This window comes from Osmerus eperlanus, chromosome 8 (genome assembly GCF_963692335.1).
Source record: "Osmerus eperlanus chromosome 8, fOsmEpe2.1, whole genome shotgun sequence".
Lineage (NCBI taxonomy): Eukaryota > Metazoa > Chordata > Actinopteri > Osmeriformes > Osmeridae > Osmerus > Osmerus eperlanus.
This window is the reverse complement of record NC_085025.1, coordinates 20,177,169-20,199,705: the sequence shown is the minus strand read 5'-3', so window position 1 is coordinate 20,199,705 and position 22,537 is coordinate 20,177,169. Positions and strand designations below refer to the sequence as shown.

General features: G+C 44.5%; 1 protein-coding gene across 1 annotated transcript; it reads left to right on the top strand.

The window, feature by feature from the left end:
- The first annotated feature begins 2,095 nt into the window (after positions 1 to 2,095).
- LOC134025142 (uncharacterized) lies at positions 2,096 to 4,517 on the top strand. Its single transcript, XM_062468026.1, has 5 exons — positions 2,096 to 2,231; positions 3,186 to 3,321; positions 3,447 to 3,588; positions 3,975 to 4,155; positions 4,372 to 4,517. The coding sequence occupies exons 1-5, from the start codon at positions 2,096 to 2,098 to the stop codon at positions 4,515 to 4,517; spliced, it is 741 nt and encodes a 246-aa protein (XP_062324010.1).
- Positions 4,518 to 22,537: the final 18,020 nt, after the last annotated feature.

Genomic DNA, 22,537 nt, shown 5'->3' with positions numbered 1-22,537 from the left:
GGCCCATAGAACATGTTTGTAAACCAGTAAATCGAGTGTTCGGGAACGCCGTGTAATGAATGATGCAACGGAAATATCATTAGGATTTTGCTCATACTCTCCAGGTTTCAATAGCACGGCAGCGTTTGATGTACAGTGCAACAGGAACACTGAAATACGGGTGACCGAAGTTCCGTTCCCATCCAGAAGGCCAGCAGAACTGCTGCCCTTGAATGTGGTGAAGGTGAAGGCTTTGGGCCCGTGACAGCATGTAAGTAGGCCTATTTGGTTGATTTAGATTTTGTTGGGGCCACGCTACTTGTAAAGGCTATCAACTGCAGGTTTGAAATCTACAAATTGTCCATAAGACATTGCCAACAAGATGTTAATAGGAAAGTGGAGTATTTAAAGTTGTGGACTCCATACTACAGTGGGTGGCATTGCATTGAAGGATTTCTATTCACTTCCATTGTAAGCAGGTTTATTTTGGCAATGCTTCACTTGAGGCATGCGCGTTCTTGTATGTGACAGGCGTAAGGGCTTAAGGGTGTGCATTTAAGTCTGAAACAAGCATGTTTGGTTACTGAATGCTTGCTAAATGATTTTATGTTTTAGGTTGGTGTGTTGGAGGCCAAGGTCATCTCCTTGAAGATTCGCACAGAAATGGTTTCTGTACGCAACTCTCAAGCCGAGGTGAAGTGGGTGATGCCACAGGAAGTATTCCGCTTAAATTGTGGGACAGTCAAATTTCGTCTGTGCAGGAGGGCTTGTCCTATAAGTTCACTAATCTGTCGACACGGCAGTTTTTGGGATCCGTCTTTCTGACTACCACGAGAGCTAGTGCAATTGACAAAATGGATGACATCAGTGGAGTTGTAGCCAAGGAAGATGGAGAGGGAAGTGCACGTGAGAATGTGACTAAATTCTTCAGTGATGTCGAAGTCCGAAGTGTTATACACAGCAGTTGACTTTTGATATAAAAGTTCCTTACCATAGATGTGAGAAATGCAAGATTCTGCGCAGGGGTGGGAGTTATGTCTCAAAGCTTAGTGGGGAGTTGGTGTTTTGCACTGACAAGGGGGAGCACAGCTTGACCATTCCAAATTCCGTTTTAAGAGTTTACTTGGACAGTGAAGGCTCTTGCACTGACATTTTGGATGTGCAGGACATTGAGCAACACTTCATCAGTGGTGGCTGTTATGAAGTCGAGCACAACAGGGCAGATGTTGTAACGAGTATAAAAAAGAAGGTTGTGCATCAGTATTTGACAGATGCAATAAGTGATGTGTCAGATTTGTATTCAGGGGAGTTTGTAGTTTCCAAAGATGTATACCAGAAAGTCAAATTTTCACCAGGTGAAGGGTTTCCCCAGGACACCACACATACAGTATATGCCGCCCATGCCCATCCCCCAACACTGTCTTCCAAGGGTCAAGACTAAACCAATTCACCTTGGTGGTGTGCCACAGACTGGTTTTATATTATTTCTTAATTATTTCGCACAAAACAGTAAAAAATGCAACTATTTATCTGTAAAAAATTCAACTATTTATCTGTAAAACTATGTATTCACAGTATATACAAGGTGAATACTCCCACACAGTGACATTATAAGCTATCATTTACCCATCCATCCATCATTTGCCGCTTTTCCGGGGGTCGGGTCGCGGGGGCAACCTAAGCAGGGAGGCCCAGACTTCCCTCTCCCCGGCCACTTCCACCAGCTCTTCTTGGGGGACCCCGAGGCGTTCCCAGGCCAGCCGAGAGACATCCAGCGTGTCCTGGGTCTTCCCCGGGGCCTCTTCCCAGTGGGACGTGCCCAGAACACCTCACCAGGGAGGCGTCCAGGAGGCATCCTTATCAGATGCCCGAGCCACCTCCAACTGGCTATCATTTACGTGCCTTTCGAATGAGCAATAGAAACTGATCGCAGGGATGTCACCATTCCAATTATTATTTATTGCCCATGTCGCCCCCTGTTCCACAGACAAGTTGATATCCATTCCAACGTTGTCTTTCCTTCCTCATTCTCCCATCACATATTCAGTATTTCCCTGAAACGTTTTTGTTTAAAAGCAGATGCTGCAGTCCGAGGTGCTCACATACAGTAGGCACCATGTCTGGCTCTACCATCCTGCTGCCACTGTTACTGCTGCTCTCTGGATCCTCAGCCTCCAACTTCAACGGAGGGACCATGACCTTTAACCCCAAAGGAGTCAACGCAGACGGATCCTACACAGTAAGACCACAAAGTAGAAACAGAGATCTGAGTTCTGACAGTGGAGTGTGGATATCTGCCTTCTGCAAAGTAGCAAAGATAAAGACTAATGTTTTTGAATGGAAGATACTGGTAACTGGTTGGCATTTATTTCACGCACAGTCTGGGATTTCACTGCCTATTTGATGAATAGATGTAATATTACAAATCAAGCCCATTATTAGCATTGAGCCTGCTACTGTTGTGAAAGTGTGTCGTATTTGTTATATGTTATAAATGATTCATCTGTGCTGGATAGTTACACTGTACTCAACTTTTTCAGTATGTTATCTATTAGGGGTGGGGGGAAAAATCGATTCACATTTGAATCGCAATTCAGTCTTCTAGCGATTCATATCGATTCACAAATTAAAAAAATCGTTATGATTTTTTTTATTTATTCGAATCTACCTCGAATCGTGACCCCAAATCGATTTTAATCGAATCTTGATGTACCAAAAGATTCCCACCCCTATTATCTATCGCTCTCTAATTGATTGAAAGCCAAACTAGAATGTTAGGATTTTACTGTAAGTGTGTTTCACTTTTCATGAGTTCGACCATCTTAGAAACTACAGTATAGAATTGTGGGTTAGACTTTACATCTCCTTAATGATTGTAGGTGGACATTCACTTCAAGTTGGCCATTAACCTAGTGTCCCAATTCAGCCTTGGCTGACAGATGGACATGTCAGAGTGGAAATTGTGGCAGTATTAGCAGCAATGCTCTGTATAACCTGGACAGTAGCAGTGGAGAATGGTGCAAGTGGGAAGAAGTCATGATAAGAAATGTTGACACCAACCTACCTTTTATACTTGAGTAAGTGTTGAATGAAACTGAGAAACAACACTTTACACAACTGCATTTATATTTGTAAATGTTCATAGTATTTGCTCAGTAAAGTCCCATGCCTGTGCAACTGTAACATACTTACATTCATGTTTATAGACTATGGTGGTAACTGGATCACCACAGTTGAAGGGGATATATCATGGAAACTACAAACTACGGTGGATCTGGGAGTGAGGTCTGACACAGGGACAGCCAACCGATCCCCACAGACCACAGTCATACCTCTTCTGCTGTAAGTTGCAATCATCATTTGTATTAATCTGTGTGATCTTATAAACCAAATACAAGGGTTTACTGAAAAAATAATTATCTCTCTCTCTCATTCTCTCTCTCTTGTTCTCTCTCTCTACCCTCAAGAGTTCCAGTGAATTGTCCCAGGGATTTTCAGCTTTTGGCCCATGATCCAGATGGAGACCTGGTTCAGTGCAGACTAGGTCTGTCTGGGAACCAGGAGTGTGCTGATTGTTCACTACCTGTACCAAGCATTTTTACACTGAAAGTGAGGACCCAAGGAGCACACACCCAGTCAGTTGAATAATTATCATATTTCAAGTGTATATCTCCCATATGAAACAGCCTGTTTCACATTTAACCCTTGTGCTGCCTTCGGGTCACGTGACCCAAAGGTTCATAACGAATCATCGTTGTGTTTACCCAATTTTACCCCATACAAAAACAAATAAAAATAATTTTCTTTTAACCTTTGCAATGTGGGGGGTCTGAGACAGCCCAACGGTTAAAAGAAAATGCTTCACTTTGTTTTTGTATGCTGTAAAGTTGTCGCAATACGACGGTGGGTCACAATGACTGATGGGTCAGAATGACCCGAAGATAACACAAGGGTTAATCTAAATGTTAATCAATGTTATTGTTTGTACCCTTCAGTCACCATGCACGCTATCTTACTTGAACACTTCCAACTCAGTTGGAAACACGTACGCGGTGCAGCTTATGATGGAGGACTTCCCCACTGCGTCTATAACCCTGACCTACAAGGATGGCTCGCTGTCCAACCGAAATCCCTCCAGCCCTCTCAGCAAGTTGCCCGTACAGTTTGCAGTCACAGGTAGATATTATCTACAGTGTGTAGGCTACACGTTTGTCTATGACAGGCAAGGTGGGGGAGTGTGTGTGTGTGTGTGTGTGTGGGGGGGGGCGTAATTAGCAAAGTGTCCAACCGTCGAGTGTGTGGGTTGGTTGTTCCATTTATCAACGTATACAACTATGTAGCATGTGAAAGACAGAAGTACATCTCGGTATTCATGGCTGCCTTGTCCTCCAGTTGGGGCTGCAGTGCCCTCCTGTGCTGAGGGGGAATATCTCCCCAGGTTCCTGTCCCCGACGCCGGCCTACGGAACCCACTTCTACATCGCTGTCAACAACACACTGGAGATCTCAGTCAGGGCAGAGGCCAATCTTTCTATGTGAGGAAAATACACTAACTCATGTATTCACCACTAGGAGGCAGCGTGTACTTAACATCAAACAGTCTGCCTATCTAGGAATGATCCTACATATCCGAAGTGTAGAAGAATACTTATGGGAACGTGTTGTGTTTCTGAGCTTCTGGTCAGTGGTCCGCGCAATTTTACAAAGACCACGACTGCACCTGGACAGTTCAGGATAAGATGGACACCAGCAGATGATGACAGACAGGACCATCCTATCTGCTTCGTCTCCCAGGCACAAGATGTCGGGTCCGTCTCCATTTTGATAAATCAAGTGGTTCTCTATCAGTTCAGTTGTTTTATAATCCGTGATCTATCATTTTAAGTACCAAATTTGAAAAGATTTACCATCTAACAAATTTGTTAATTAAATATTCTTTTTACAGCCCCAAATATCACTGAGCTGCGTTGTGTGATTGTCACCGTTGGAAACCCAACTACCACACCAACTACCACAACTACCACACCAACACCTACAACTACCACACCAACACCTACAACTACCACACCAACACCTACAACTACCACACCAACACCTACAACTACCACACCAACACCTACAACTACCACACCAACACCTACAACTACCACACCTACAACTACCACACCAACACCTACAACTACCACACCAACACCTACAACTACCACACCAACACCTACAACTACCACACCAACACCTACAACTACCACACCAACACCTACAACTACCACACCAACACCTACAACTACCACACCAACACCTACAACTACCACACCAACATTCACAACTACCACACAAACAACTACCACACCCACAACAACAACTACCACACAAACAACTACCACACCTACAACTACCACACCAACACCTACAACTACCACACCAACATTCACAACTACCACACAAACAACTACCACACCCACAACAACAACTACCACACAAACAACTACCACACCCACAACTACGACACACATTTTAACAACAAACACAACTACTATACCTGATGCCACAACTACCACACAAACACCTACAAGTACCACACCAACATTCACAACTACCACACCTACAACTACCACATCAACACCCACAACTACCACATCAACACCCACAACTACCACATCAACACCCACAACTGCCACATCAACACCCACAACTACCACACCTACAACTACCACACCAACACCTACAACTACCACATCAACTACCACACCAACACCTACAACTACCAAACCAACATTTACCACACCAACACCTACAACTACCAGACAAACACCTACAACGACCACACCAACATTCACAACTACCACAACAACAAGCACAACTACCACTCTAACAAATAGTACTACTTTAATTATTTTAATTACTTGTATTGTTTTTATTGATTTTATGTAAAGCACCTTGAACTGCAATTCTTGTAAGAAATGTGCTATATGAATAAAGTCTTATTATTATTATTACTACCACACCAACAATTACTACTACCAGAACCCGAAACTACGACACAAATTTACACAACTACTATACCTGATGCCACAACTACCACATCAACCCCTACAACTACCACACCAACAAACACAACTACCACACCAACAAATAGTACTACTTTTATTATTTGTATTATTGTTTTTATTGATTTTATGTAAAGCACCTTGAACTGCAATTCTTGTGTGAAATGTGCTATATGAATAGTCTTCTTCAGCTTATTATTATTATTATTATTACTACCACACCAACCAATACTACTAGTATACCTGAAGCCACAACTACCACACCAACATTCACAACTACCACACTACCAAATACAACTACCTAATAGAAAACCTCTCTTTTTTATATTTTACAAAGGATTAGAATTATACATTCAAACTATATTGTATTCCTTTAATGAGAAAGCTGTCTGTACTCTTTATAAGGTCTTTGTATGATTTGTTCTGTGCTGTACCCCCTTGCATTCTTGTCTGTTTGTATACTCTGTAATTAACTGTATTTCTGCCTTTATGCAATAATTAAAAAAAAGATAAAGGTTGTGACAAAGAAAAAAAAAAGAACTAGCCTGCTCCGTGTCAGGCTCAGACCATAGACTTATATTTAGTAGACACAGCTTGTTTTCTCTTCCAAGATGGCGTCCCCATTCATTTCTATGAAAAGTGCTCAGTGGCGCAGTGAGGCAAGCGAGAGCGCGAAACGGACCGCGCCATCGTTCCAGTTCCGGCTCGTCCAGTCTTGCGCAGAACAGTGGCTCGCCTTTTTCCTAGCTCCAAGACTCGTGCACACTTGCAACTAGCTATACACGTCAGTTAGCAGGGGGTGTAGCAGGTATATCCCAGCATCAAATGATTCTTACTGTACACTGAGGGCACTAGTATGAGTAAACGCAGTAAGTTTCAGACGTGACACTTTCCTAGTCAGAGTTAGCAGGGGGTGCATTTCATTGCAAGAAGGAAAACAACAAGCCTGTTGTGAAATGCACCCCCCTCTATTGGCTGTTCTGTATACCCCAGCATCAAATGATTCTTACTGTACACTGAGGGCACTAGTATGAGTAAGCACAGTAAGTTTCAGGCATGTAACACTTTCCTAGTCAAAGTTAGCAGGGGGTGCATTTCATGGCAAGAAGGAATACAACAAGCGTGTCGTGAAATGCACCCCCCTCTATTGTCTGTTCTGTATATCCCAGCATCAAATGATTCTTACTGTACACTAAGGGCACTAGTATGAGTAACCACAGTAAGTTTCAGGCAAGTGACACATTCCTAGTCAGGGTTAGCAGGGGGTGCATTAAGCCTGTTGTGAAATGCACCCCCCTCTCTTGTCTGCTCTGTATATCCCAGCATCAAATGATTCTTACTGTACACTGAGGGCAGTAGTATGAGTAACCAAAGTAAGTTTCAGGCATGTGACACTTTCCTAGTCAAAGTTAGCAGGGGGTGCATTTCATGGCAAGAAGGAATACAACAAGCCTGTTGTGAAATGCACCCCCCTCTATTGTCTGTTCTGTATATCCCAGCATCAAATGATTCTTACTGTACACAGAGGGCACTAGTATGAGTAACCACAGTAAGTGTCAGGCAAGTGACACTCCTAGTCAGAGTTAGCAGGGGCTGCATTTCATGGCAAGAAGGAAAACAACAAGCCTGTCGTGAAATGCACCCCCCTCTATTGTCTGTTCTGTATATCACAGCATCAAATGATTCTTACTGTACACGGAGGGCACTAGTATGAGTAACCACAGTAAGTTTCAGGCATGTGACACTTTCCTAGTCAAAGTTAGCAGGGGGTGCATTTCATGGCAAGAAGGAATACAACAAGCCTGTCGTGAAATGCACCCCCCTCTCTTGTCTGTTCTTTATATCCCAGCATCAAATGATTCTTACTGTACACTGAGGGCAGTAGTATGAGTAACCACAGTAAGTTTTAGGCATGTGACACTCCTAGTCAAAGTTAGCAGGAGGTGCATTTCATGGCAAGAAGGAATACAACAAGCCTGTTGTGAAATGCACCCCCCTCTATTGTCTGTTCTGTATATCCCAGCATCAAATGATTCTTACTGTACACTGAGGGCACTAGTATGAGTAACCACAGTAAGTGTCAGGCAAGTGACACTCCTAGTCAGAGTTAGCAGGGGCTGCATTTCATGGCAAGAAGGAAAACAACAAGCCTGTCGTGAAATTCACCCCCGTCTATTGTCTGTTCTGTATATCACAGCATCAAATGATTCTTACTGTACACGGAGGGCACTAGTATGAGTAACCACAGTAAGTTTCAGGCATGTGACACTTTCCTAGTCAGAGTTAGCAGGGGGTGCATTTCATGCAAGAAGGAATACAACAAGCCTGTCGTGAAATGCATCCCCCTCTCTTGTCGGTTCTGTATAACCCAGCAACAAATGATTCTTACTGTACACTGAGGGCAGTAGTATGAGTAACCACGGTAAGTTTCAGGCATGTGACACTTTCCTAGTCAAAGTTAGCAGGGGGTGCATTTCATGGCAAGAAGGAATACAACAAGCCTGTCGTGAAATGCACCCCCCTCTATTGTCTGTTCTGTATATCCCAGCATCAAATTATTCTTACTGCAAACTGAGGGCACTAGTATGAGTAACCACAGTAAGTGTCAGGCAAGTGACACTCCTAGTCAGAGTTAGCAGGGGCTGCATTTCATGGCAAGAAGGAATACAACAAGCCTGTCGTGAAATGCACCCCCCTCTATTGTCTGTTCTGTATATCCCAGCATCAAATGATTCTTACTGTACACTGAGGGCACTAGTATGAGTAACCACAGTAAGTGTCAGGCAAGTGACACCTTCCTAGTCAGAGTTAGCAGGGGGTGCATTTCATGGCAAGAAGGAATACAACAAGCCTGTCGTGAAATGCACCCCCCTCTATTGTCTGTTCTGTATATCCAAGCATCAAATAATTCTTACTGTACACTAAGGGCACTAGTATGAGTAACCACAGTAAGTTTCAGGCAAGTGACACCTTCCTAGTCAGAGTTAGCAGGGGGTGCATTTCATGGCAAGAAGGAAAACAACAAGCCTGTCGTGAAATGCACCCCCCTCTATTGTCCTGTATATCCCAGCATCAAATGATTCTTACTGTACACGGAGGGCACTAGTATGAGTAACCACAGTAAGTTTCAGGCATGTGACACTTTCCTAGTCAAAGTTAGCAGGGGGTGCATTTCATGGCAAGAAGGAATACAACAAGCCTGTCGTAAAATGCACCCCCCTCTATTGTCTGTTCTGTATATCCCAGCATCAAATTATTCTTACTGTACACTGAGGGCACTAGTATGAGTAACCACAGTAAGTTTCAGGCAAGTGACACCTTCCTAGTCAGAGTTAGCAGGGGGTGCATTAAGCCTGTCGTGAAATGCACCCCCCTCTCTTGTCTGTTCTGTATATCCCAGCATCAAATGATTCTTACTGTACACTGAGGGCAGTAGTATGAGTAACCACAGTAAGTTTCAGGCATGTGACACTTTCCTAGTCAAAGTTAGCAGGGGGTGCATTTCATGGCAAGAAGGAATACAACAAGCCTGTCGTGAAATGCACGCCCCTCTATTGTCTGTTCTGTATATCCCAGCATCAAATGATTCTTACTGTACACTGAGGGCACTAGTATGAGTAACCACAGTAAGTTTCAGGCAAGTGACACCTTCCCAGTCAGAGTCAGCAGGGGGTGCATTTCATGGCAAGAAGGAATACAACAAGCCTGTCGTGAAATGCACCCCCCTTTATTGTCTGTTCTGTATATCCCAGCATCAAATGATTCTTACTGCACCATGAGGGCACTAGTATGAGTAACCACAGTAAGTGTCAGGCAAGTGACACCTTCCTAGTCAGAGTTAGCAGGGGGTGCATTTCATGGCAAGAAGGAATACAACAAGCCTGTCGTGAAATGCACCCCCCTCTATTGTCTGTTCTGTATATCCAAGCATCAAATAATTCTTACTGTACACTAAGGGCACTAGTATGAGTAACCACAGTAAGTTTCAGGCAAGTGACACCTTCCTAGTCAGAGTTAGCAGGGGGTGCATTTCATGGCAAGAAGGAAAACAACAAGCCTGTCGTGAAATGCACCCCCCTCTATTGTCCTGTATATCCCAGCATCAAATGATTCTTACTGTACACGGAGGGCACTAGTATGAGTAACCACAGTAAGTTTCAGGCATGTGACACTTTCCTAGTCAAAGTTAGCAGGGGGTGCATTTCATGGCAAGAAGGAATACAACAAGCCTGTCGTGAAATGCACCCCCCTCTATTGTCTGTTCTGTATATCCCAGCATCAAATTATTCTTACTGTACACTGAGGGCACTAGTATGAGTAACCACAGTAAGTTTCAGGCAAGTGACACCTTCCTAGTCAGAGTTAGCAGGGGGTGCATTAAGCCTGTCGTGAAATGCACCCCCCTCTATTGTCTGTTCTGTATATCCCAGCATCAAATGATTCTTACTGTACACTGAGGGCACTAGTATGAGTAACCACAGTAAGTTTCAGGCAAGTGACACCTTCCCAGTCAGAGTCAGCAGGGGGTGCATTTCATGGCAAGAAGGAATACAACAAGCCTGTCGTGAAATGCACCCCCCTTTATTGTCTGTTCTGTATATCCCAGCATCAAATGATTCTGACTGCACACTGAGGGCACTAGTATGAGTAACCAAAGTAAGTGTCAGGCAAGTGACACTTTTAGTCAGAGTTAGCAGGGGCTGCATTTCATGGCAAGAAGGAATACAACAAGCCTGTCGTGAAATGCACCCCCCTCTATTGTCTGTTCTGTATATCCCAGCATCAAATGATTTTTACTGTACACTGAGGGCAGAAGTATGAGTAACCACAGTAAGTTTCAGGCATGTGACACTTTCCTAGTCAAAGTTAGCAGGGAGTGCATTTCATGGCAAGAAGGAATACAACAAGCCTGTCGTGAAATGCACCCCCCTCTATTGTCTGTTCTGTATATCCCAGCATCAAATGATTCTTACTGTACACGGAGGGCACTAGTATGAGTAACCACAGTAAGTTTCAGGCATGTGACACTTTCCTAGTCAGAGTTATCAGGGGGTGCATTTCATGGCAAGAAGGAATACAACAAGCCTGTCGTGAAATGCACCCCCCCTCTATTGTCTGTTCTGTATATCCCAGCATCAAATTATTCTTACTGCACACTGAGGGCACTAGTATGAGTAACCACAGTAAGTGTCAGGCAAGTGACACTCCTAGTCAGAGTTAGCAGGGGCTGCATTTCATGGCAAGAAGGAATACAACAAGCCTGTCGTGAAATGCACCCCCCTCTATTGTCTGTTCTGTATATCCCAGCATCAAATGATTCTTACTGTACACTGAGGGCACTAGTATGAGTAACCACAGTAAGTTTCAGGCAAGTGACACCTTCCCAGTCAGAGTCAGCAGGGGGTGCATTTCATGGCAAGAAGGAATACAACAAGCCTGTCGTGAAATGCACCCCCCTTTATTGTCTGTTCTGTATATCCCAGCATCAAATGATTCTTACTGCACCATGAGGGCACTAGTATGAGTAACCACAGTAAGTGTCAGGCAAGTGACACCTTCCTAGTCAGAGTTAGTAGGGGGTGCATTTCATGGCAAGAAGGAATACAACAAGCCTGTCGTGAAATGCACCCCCCTCTATTGTCTGTTCTGTATATCCAAGCATCAAATAATTCTTACTGTACACTAAGGGCACTAGTATGAGTAACCACAGTAAGTTTCAGGCAAGTGACACCTTCCTAGTCAGAGTTAGCAGGGGGTGCATTTCATGGCAAGAAGGAAAACAACAAGCCTGTCGTGAAATGCACCCCCCTCTATTGTCCTGTATATCCCAGCATCAAATGATTCTTACTGTACACGGAGGGCACTAGTATGAGTAACCACAGTAAGTTTCAGGCATGTGACACTTTCCTAGTCAAAGTTAGCAGGGGGTGCATTTCATGGCAAGAAGGAATACAACAAGCCTGTCGTGAAATGCACCCCCCTCTATTGTCTGTTCTGTATATCCAAGCATCAAATAATTCTTACTGTACACTAAGGGCACTAGTATGAGTAACCACAGTAAGTTTCAGGCAAGTGACACCTTCCTAGTCAGAGTTAGCAGGGGGTGCATTTCATGGCAAGAAGGAAAACAACAAGCCTGTCGTGAAATGCACCCCCCTCTATTGTCCTGTATATCCCAGCATCAAATGATTCTTACTGTACACGGAGGGCACTAGTATGAGTAACCACAGTAAGTTTCAGGCATGTGACACTTTCCTAGTCAAAGTTAGCTGGGGGTGCATTTCATGGCAAGAAGGAATACAACAAGCCTGTCGTGAAATGCACCCCCCTCTATTGTCTGTTCTGTATATCCCAGCATCAAATTATTCTTACTGTACACTGAGGGCACTAGTATGAGTAACCACAGTAAGTTTCAGGCAAGTGACACCTTCCTAGTCAGAGTTAGCAGGGGGTGCATTAAGCCTGTCGTGAAATGCACCCCCCTCTATTGTCTGTTCTGTATATCCCAGCATCAAATGATTCTTACTGTACACTGAGGGCACTAGTATGAGTAACCACAGTAAGTTTCAGGCAAGTGACACCTTCCCAGTCAGAGTCAGCAGGGGGTGCATTTCATGGCAAGAAGGAATACAACAAGCCTGTCGTGAAATGCACCCCCCTTTATTGTCTGTTCTGTATATCCCAGCATCAAATGATTCTGACTGCACACTGAGGGCACTAGTATGAGTAACCAAAGTAAGTGTCAGGCAAGTGACACTTTTAGTCAGAGTTAGCAGGGGCTGCATTTCATGGCAAGAAGGAATACAACAAGCCTGTCGTGAAATGCACCCCCCTCTATTGTCTGTTCTGTATATCCCAGCATCAAATGATTCTTACTGTACACTGAGGGCAGAAGTATGAGTAACCACAGTAAGTTTCAGGCATGTGACACTTTCCTAGTCAAAGTTAGCAGGGAGTGCATTTCATGGCAAGAAGGAATACAACAAGCCTGTCGTGAAATGCACCCCCCTCTATTGTCTGTTCTGTATATCCCAGCATCAAATGATTCTTACTGTACACGGAGGGCACTAGTATGAGTAACCACAGTAAGTTTCAGGCATGTGACACTTTCCTAGTCAGAGTTAGCAGGGGGTGCATTTCATGGCAAGAAGGAATACAACAAGCCTGTCGTGAAATGCACCCCCCTCTATTGTCTGTTCTGTATATCCCAGCATCAAATGATTCTTACTGTACACTGAGGGCACTAGTATGAGTAACCACAGTAAGTTTCAGGCAAGTGACACCTTCCCAGTCAGAGTCAGCAGGGGGTGCATTTCATGGCAAGAAGGAATACAACAAGCCTGTCGTGAAATGCACCCCCCTTTATTGTCTGTTCTGTATATCCCAGCATCAAATGATTCTTACTGCACCATGAGGGCACTAGTATGAGTAACCACAGTAAGTGTCAGGCAAGTGACACCTTCCTAGTCAGAGTTAGCAGGGGGTGCATTTCATGGCAAGAAGGAATACAACAAGCCTGCCATGAAATGCACCCCCCTCTATTGTCTGTTCTGTATATCCAAGCATCAAATAATTCTTACTGTACACTAAGGGCACTAGTATGAGTAACCACAGTAAGTTTCAGGCAAGTGACACCTTCCTAGTCAGAGTTAGCAGGGGGTGCATTTCATGGCAAGAAGGAAAACAAAGAGCCTGTCGTGAAATGCACCCCCCTCTATTGTCCTGTATATCCCAGCATCAAATGATTCTTACTGTACACGGAGGGCACTAGTATGAGTAACCACAGTAAGTTTCAGGCATGTGACACTTTCCTAGTCAGAGTTAGCAGGGGGTGCATTTCATGGCAAGAAGGAATACAACAAGCCTGTCGTGAAATGCACCCCCCTTTATTGTCTGTTCTGTATATCCCAGCATCAAATGATTCTGACTGCACACTGAGGGCACTAGTATGAGTAACCAAAGTAAGTGTCAGGCAAGTGACACTTTTAGTCAGAGTTAGCAGGGGCTGCATTTCATGGCAAGAAGGAATACAACAAGCCTGTCGTGAAATGCACCCCCCTCTATTGTCTGTTCTGTATATCCCAGCATCAAATGATTCTTACTGTACACTGAGGGCAGAAGTATGAGTAACCACAGTAAGTTTCAGGCATGTGACACTTTCCTAGTCAAAGTTAGCAGGGAGTGCATTTCATGGCAAGAAGGAATACAACAAGCCTGTCGTGAAATGCACCCCCCTCTATTGTCTGTTCTGTATATCCCAGCATCAAATGATTCTTACTGTACACGGAGGGCACTAGTATGAGTAACCACAGTAAGTTTCAGGCATGTGACACTTTCCTAGTCAGAGTTAGCAGGGGGTGCATTTCATGGCAAGAAGGAATACAACAAGCCTGTCGTGAAATGCACCCCCCCTCTATTGTCTGTTCTGTATATCCCAGCATCAAATTATTCTTACTGCACACTGAGGGCACTAGTATGAGTAACCACAGTAAGTGTCAGGCAAGTGACACTCCTAGTCAGAGTTAGCAGGGGCTGCATTTCATGGCAAGAAGGAATACAACAAGCCTGTCGTGAAATGCACCCCCCTCTATTGTCCTGTATATCCCAGCATCAAATGATTCTTACTGTACACGGAGGGCACTAGTATGAGTAACCACAGTAAGTTTCAGGCATGTGACACTTTCCTAGTCAAAGTTAGCAGGGGGTGCATTTCATGGCAAGAAGGAATACAACAAGCCTGTCGTGAAATGCACCCCCCTCTATTGTCTGTTCTGTATATCCCAGCATCAAATTATTCTTACTGTACACTGAGGGCACTAGTATGAGTAACCACAGTAAGTTTCAGGCAAGTGACACCTTCCTAGTCAGAGTTAGCAGGGGGTGCATTAAGCCTGTCGTGAAATGCACCCCCCTCTCTTGTCTGTTCTGTATATCCCAGCATCAAATGATTCTTACTGTACACTGAGGGCAGTAGTATGAGTAACCACAGTAAGTTTCAGGCATGTGACACTTTCCTAGTCAAAGTTAGCAGGGGGTGCATTTCATGGCAAGAAGGAATACAACAAGCCTGTCATGAAATGCACCCCCCTCTATTGTCTGTTCTGTATATCCCAGCATCAAATGATTCTGACTGCACACTGAGGGCACTAGTATGAGTAACCAAAGTAAGTGTCAGGCAAGTGACACTCCTAGTCAGAGTTAGCAGGGGCTGCATTTCATGGCAAGAAGGAATACAACAAGCCTGTCGTGAAATGCACCCCCCTCTATTGTCTGTTCTGTATATCCCAGCATCAAATGATTCTTACTGCACCATGAGGGCACTAGTATGAGTAACCACAGTAAGTGTCAGGCAAGTGACACCTTCCTAGTCAGAGTTAGCAGGGGGTGCATTTCATGGCAAGAAGGAATACAACAAGCCTGTCGTGAAATGCATCCCCCTCTATTGTCTGTTCTGTATATCCAAGCATCAAATAATTCTTACTGTACACTAAGGGCACTAGTATGAGTAACCACAGTAAGTTTCAGGCAAGTGACACCTTCCTAGTCAGAGTTAGCAGGGGGTGCATTTCATGGCAAGAAGGAAAACAACAAGCCTGTCGTGAAATGCACCCCCCTCTATTGTCCTGTATATCCCAGCATCAAATGATTCTTACTGTACACGGAGGGCACTAGTATGAGTAACCACAGTAAGTTTCAGGCATGTGACACTTTCCTAGTCAAAGTTAGCAGGGGGTGCATTTCATGGCAAGAAGGAATACAACAAGCCTGTTGTGAAATGCACCCCCCTCTATTGTCTGTTCTGTATATCCCAGCATCAAATTATTCTTACTGCACACTGAGGGCACTAGTATGAGTAACCACAGTAAGTGTCAGGAAAGTGACACTCCTAGTCAGAGTTAGCAGGGGCTGCATTTCATGGCAATAAGGAATACAACAAGCCTGTCGTGAAATGCACCCCCCTCTATTGTCTGTTCTGTATATCCCAGCATCAAATGATTCTGACTGCACACTGAGGGCACTAGTATGAGTAACCAAAGTAAGTGTAAGGCAAGTGACACTCCTAGTCAGAGTTAGCAGGGGCTGCATTTCATGGCAAGAAGAAATACAACAAGCCTTTCGTGAAATGCACCCCCCTCTATTGTCTGTTCTGTATATCCCAGCATCAAATTATTCTTACTGCACACTGAGGGCACTAGTATGAGTAACCACAGTAAGTGTCAGGAAAGTGACACTCCTAGTCAGAGTTAGCAGGGGCTGCATTTCATGGCAAGAAGGAATACAACAAGCCTGTCGTGAAATGCACCCCCCTCTATTGTCTGTTCTGTATATCCCAGCATCAAATGATTCTTACTGTACACTGAGGGCACTAGTATGAGTAACCACAGTAAGTTTCAGGCAAGTGACACCTTCCCAGTCAGAGTCAGCAGGGGGTGCATTTCATGGCAAGAAGGAATACAACAAGCCTGTCGTGAAATGCACCCCCCTTTATTGTCTGTTCTGTATATCCCAGCATCAAATGATTCTGACTGCACACTGAGGGCACTAGTATGAGTAACCAAAGTAAGTGTCAGGCAAGTGACACTTTTAGTCAGAGTTAGCAGGGGCTGCATTTCATGGCAAGAAGGAATACAACAAGCCTGTCGTGAAATGCACCCCCCTCTATTGTCTGTTCTGTATATCCCAGCATCAAATGATTCTTACTGTACACGGAGGGCACTAGTATGAGTAACCACAGTAAGTTTCAGGCATGTGACACTTTCCTAGTCAGAGTTAGCAGGGGGTGCATTTCATGGCAAGAAGGAATACAACAAGCCTTTCGTGAAATGCACCCCCCTCTATTGTCTGTTCTGTATATCCCAGCATCAAAATATTCTTACTGCACACTGAGGGCACTAGTATGAGTAACCACAGTAAGTGTCAGGAAAGTGACACTCCTAGTCAGAGTTAGCAGGGGGTGCATTTCATGGCAAGAAGGAATACAACAAGCCTGTCGTGAAATGCACCCCCCTCTATTGTCTGTTCTGTATATCCCAGCATCAAATGATTCTTACTGCACCATGAGGGCACTAGTATGAGTAACCACAGTAAGTGTCAGGCAAGTGACACCTTCCTAGTCAGAGTTAGCAGGGGGTGCATTTCATGGCAAGAAGGAATACAACAAGCCTGTCGTGAAATGCACCCCCCTCTATTGTCTGTTCTGTATATCCAAGCATCAAATAATTCTTACTGTACACTAAGGGCACTAGTATGAGTAACCACAGTAAGTTTCAGGCAAGTGACACCTTCCTAGTCAGAGTTAGCAGGGGGTGCATTTCATGGCAAGAAGGAAAACAACAAGCCTGTCGTGAAATGCACCCCCCTCTATTGTCCTGTATATCCCATCATCAAATGATTCTTACTGTACACGGAGGGCACTAGTATGAGTAACCACAGTAAGTTTCAGGCATGTGACACTTTCCTAGTCAAAGTTAGCAGGGGGTGCATTTCATGGCAAGAAGGAATACAACAAGCCTGTCGTGAAATGCACCCCCCTCTATTGTCTGTTCTGTATATCCCAGCATCAAATGATTCTGACTGCACACTGAGGGCACTAGTATGAGTAACCAAAGTAAGTGTAAGGCAAGTGACACTCCTAGTCAGAGTTAGCAGGGGCTGCATTTCATGGCAAGAAGAAATACAACAAGCCTTTCGTGAAATGCACCCCCCTCTTTTGTCTGTTCTGTATATCCCAGCATCAAATTATTCTTACTGCACACTGAGGGCACTAGTATGAGTAACCACAGTAAGTGTCAGGAAAGTGACACTCCTAGTCAGAGTTAGCAGGGGCTGCATTTCATGGCAAGAAGGAATACAACAAGCCTGTCGTGAAATGCACCCCCCTCTATTGTCTGTTCTGTATATCCCAGCATCAAATGATTCTTACTGTACACCGAGGGCACTAGTATGAGTAACCACAGTAAGTTTCAGGCAAGTGACACCTTCCCAGTCAGAGTCAGCAGGGGGTGCATTTCATGGCAAGAAGGAATACAACAAGCCTGTCGTGAAATGCACCCCCCCTTTATTGTCTGTTCTGTATATCCCAGCATCAAATGATTCTGACTGCACACTGAGGGCACTAGTATGAGTAACCAAAGTAAGTGTCAGGCAAGTGACACTTTTAGTCAGAGTTAGCAGGGGCTGCATTTCATGGCAAGAAGGAATACAACAAGCCTGTCGTGAAATGCACCCCCCTCTATTGTCTGTTCTGTATATCCCAGCATCAAATGATTCTTACTGTACACGGAGGGCACTAGTATGAGTAACCACAGTAAGTTTCAGGCATGTGAGACTTTCCTAGTCAGAGTTAGCAGGGGGTGCATTTCATGGCAAGAAGGAATACAACAAGCCTTTCGTGAAATGCACCCCCCTCTATTGTCTGTTCTGTATATCCCAGCATCAAATTATTCTTACTGCACACTGAGGGCACTAGTATGAGTAACCACAGTAAGTGTCAGGAAAGTGACACTCCTAGTCAGAGTTAGCAGGGGCTGCATTTCATGGCAAGAAGGAATACAACAAGCCTGTCGTGAAATGCACCCCCCTCTATTGTCTGTTCTGTATATCCCAGCATCAAATGATTCTTACTGTACACTGAGGGCACTAGTATGAGTAACCACAGTAAGTTTCAGGAAAGTGACACCTTCCTAGTCAGAGTTAGCAGGGGGTGCATTTCATGGCAAGAAGGAATACAACAAGCCTGTCGTGAAATGCACCCCCCCTCTATTGTCTGTTCTGTATATCCCAGCATCAAATGATTCTTACTGCACCATGAGGGCACTAGTATGAGTAACCACAGTAAGTGTCAGGCAAGTGACACCTTCCTAGTCAGAGTTAGCAGGGGGTGCATTTCATGGCAAGAAGGAATACAACAAGCCTGTCGTGAAATGCACCCCCCTCTATTGTCTGTTCTGTATATCCAAGCATCAAATAATTCTTACTGTACACTAAGGGCACTAGTATGAGTAACCAAAGTAAGTTTCAGGCAAGTGACACCTTCCCAGTCAGAGTCAGCAGGGGGTGCATTTCATGGCAAGAAGGAATACAACAAGCCTGTCGTGAAATGCACCCCCCTTTATTGTCTGTTCTGTATATCCCAGCATCAAATGATTCTTACTGCACCATGAGGGCACTAGTATGAGTAACCACAGTAAGTTTCAGGCAAGTGACACCTTCCCAGTCAGAGTCAGCAGGGGGTGCATTTCATGGCAAGAAGGAATACAACAAGCCTGTCGTGAAATGCACCCCCCTCTATTGTCTGTTCTGTATATCCCAGCATCAAATGATTCTTACTGTACACGGAGGGCACTAGTATGAGTAACCACAGTAAGTTTCAGGCATGTGACACTTTCCTAGTCAGAGTTAGCAGGGGGTGCATTTCATGGCAAGAAGGAATACAACAAGCCTGTCGTGAAATGCACCCCCCCTCTATTGTCTGTTCTGTATATCCCAGCATCAAATTATTCTTACTGCACACTGAGGGCACTAGTATGAGTAACCACAGTAAGTGTCAGGCAAGTGACACTCCTAGTCAGAGTTAGCAGGGGCTGCATTTCATGGCAAGAAGGAATACAACAAGCCTGTCGTGAAATGCACCCCCCTCTATTGTCTGTTCTGTATATCCCAGCATCAAATGATTCTTACTGTACACTGAGGGCACTAGTATGAGTAACCACAGTAAGTTTCAGGCAAGTGACACCTTCCCAGTCAGAGTCAGCAGGGGGTGCATTTCATGGCAAGAAGGAATACAACAAGCCTGTCGTGAAATGCACCCCCCTTTATTGTCTGTTCTGTATATCCCAGCATCAAATGATTCTTACTGCACCATGAGGGCACTAGTATGAGTAACCACAGTAAGTGTCAGGCAAGTGACACCTTCCTAGTCAGAGTTAGCAGGGGGTGCATTTCATGGCAAGAAGGAATACAACAAGCCTGTCGTGAAATGCACCCCCCTCTATTGTCTGTTCTGTATATCCAAGCATCAAATAATTCTTACTGTACACTAAGGGCACTAGTATGAGTAACCACAGTAAGTTTCAGGCAAGTGACACCTTCCTAGTCAGAGTTAGCAGGGGGTGCATTTCATGGCAAGAAGGAAAACAACAAGCCTGTCGTGAAATGCACCCCCCTCTATTGTCCTGTATATCCCAGCATCAAATGATTCTTACTGTACACGGAGGGCACTAGTATGAGTAACCACAGTAAGTTTCAGGCATGTGACACTTTCCTAGTCAAAGTTAGCAGGGGGTGCATTTCATGGCAAGAAGGAATACAACAAGCCTGTCGTGAAATGCACCCCCCTCTATTGTCTGTTCTGTATATCCCAGCATCAAATTATTCTTACTGTACACTGAGGGCACTAGTATGAGTAACCACAGTAAGTTTCAGGCAAGTGACACCTTCCTAGTCAGAGTTAGCAGGGGGTGCATTAAGCCTGTCGTGAAATGCACCCCCCTCTCTTGTCTGTTCTGTATATCCCAGCATCAAATGATTCTTACTGTACACTGAGGGCAGTAGTATGAGTAACCACAGTAAGTTTCAGGCATGTGACACTTTCCTAGTCAAAGTTAGCAGGGGGTGCATTTCATGGCAAGAAGGAATACAACAAGCCTGTCATGAAATGCACCCCCCTCTATTGTCTGTTCTGTATATCCCAGCATCAAATGATTCTGACTGCACACTGAGGGCACTAGTATGAGTAACCAAAGTAAGTGTCAGGCAAGTGACACTCCTAGTCAGAGTTAGCAGGGGCTGCATTTCATGGCAAGAAGGAATACAACAAGCCTGTCGTGAAATGCACCCCCCTCTATTGTCTGTTCTGTATATCCCAGCATCAAATGATTCTTACTGCACCATGAGGGCACTAGTATGAGTAACCACAGTAAGTGTCAGGCAAGTGACACCTTCCTAGTCAGAGTTAGCAGGGGGTGCATTTCATGGCAAGAAGGAATACAACAAGCCTGTCGTGAAATGCATCCCCCTCTATTGTCTGTTCTGTATATCCAAGCATCAAATAATTCTTACTGTACACTAAGGGCACTAGTATGAGTAACCACAGTAAGTTTCAGGCAAGTGACACCTTCCTAGTCAGAGTTAGCAGGGGGTGCATTTCATGGCAAGAAGGAAAACAACAAGCCTGTCGTGAAATGCACCCCCCTCTATTGTCCTGTATATCCCAGCATCAAATGATTCTTACTGTACACGGAGGGCACTAGTATGAGTAACCACAGTAAGTTTCAGGCATGTGACACTTTCCTAGTCAAAGTTAGCAGGGGGTGCATTTCATGGCAAGAAGGAATACAACAAGCCTGTCGTGAAATGCACCCCCCTCTATTGTCTGTTCTGTATATCCCAGCATCAAATTATTCTTACTGTACACTGAGGGCACTAGTATGAGTAACCACAGTAAGTTTCAGGCAAGTGACACCTTCCTAGTCAGAGTTAGCAGGGGGTGCATTAAGCCTGTCGTGAAATGCACCCCCCTCTCTTGTGTGTTCTGTATATCCCAGCATCAAATGATTCTTACTGTACACTGAGGGCAGTAGTATGAGTAACCACAGTAAGTTTCAGGCATGTGACACTTTCCTAGTCAAAGTTAGCAGGGGGTGCATTTCATGGCAAGAAGGAATACAACAAGCCTGTTGTGAAATGCACCCCCCTCTATTGTCTGTTCTGTATATCCCAGCATCAAATTATTCTTACTGCACACTGAGGGCACTAGTATGAGTAACCACAGTAAGTGTCAGGAAAGTGACACTCCTAGTCAGAGTTAGCAGGGGCTGCATTTCATGGCAATAAGGAATACAACAAGCCTGTCGTGAAATGCACCCCCCTCTATTGTCTGTTCTGTATATCCCAGCATCAAATGATTCTGACTGCACACTGAGGGCACTAGTATGAGTAACCAAAGTAAGTGTAAGGCAAGTGACACTCCTAGTCAGAGTTAGCAGGGGCTGCATTTCATGGCAAGAAGAAATACAACAAGCCTTTCGTGAAATGCACCCCCCTCTATTGTCTGTTCTGTATATCCCAGCATCAAATTATTCTTACTGCACACTGAGGGCACTAGTATGAGTAACCACAGTAAGTGTCAGGAAAGTGACACTCCTAGTCAGAGTTAGCAGGGGGTGCATTTCATGGCAAGAAGGAATACAACAAGCCTGTTGTGAAATGCACCCCCCTCTATTGTCTGTTCTGTATATCCCAGCATCAAATTATTCTTACTGCACACTGAGGGCACTAGTATGAGTAACCACAGTAAGTGTCAGGAAAGTGACACTCCTAGTCAGAGTTAGCAGGGGCTGCATTTCATGGCAAGAAGAAATACAACAAGCCTTTCGTGAAATGCACCCCCCTCTTTTGTCTGTTCTGTATATCCCAGCATCAAATTATTCTTACTGCACACTGAGGGCACTAGTATGAGTAACCACAGTAAGTGTCAGGAAAGTGACACTCCTAGTCAGAGTTAGCAGGGGC

Excerpts from the sequence above, each read along its gene's own strand:
- LOC134025142 (XM_062468026.1), top strand. The coding sequence starts at position 2,096 with ATGTCTGGCTCTACCATCCTGCTGCCACTGTTACTGCTGCTCTCTGGA. Across the intron at positions 2,232-3,185 it reads CTACACAGTAAGACCACAAA|ACTATGGTGGTAACTGGATC; the intron begins GTAGAAACAGAG and ends TCATGTTTATAG. Across the intron at positions 4,156-4,371 it reads CGTACAGTTTGCAGTCACAG|TTGGGGCTGCAGTGCCCTCC; the intron begins GTAGATATTATC and ends CTTGTCCTCCAG.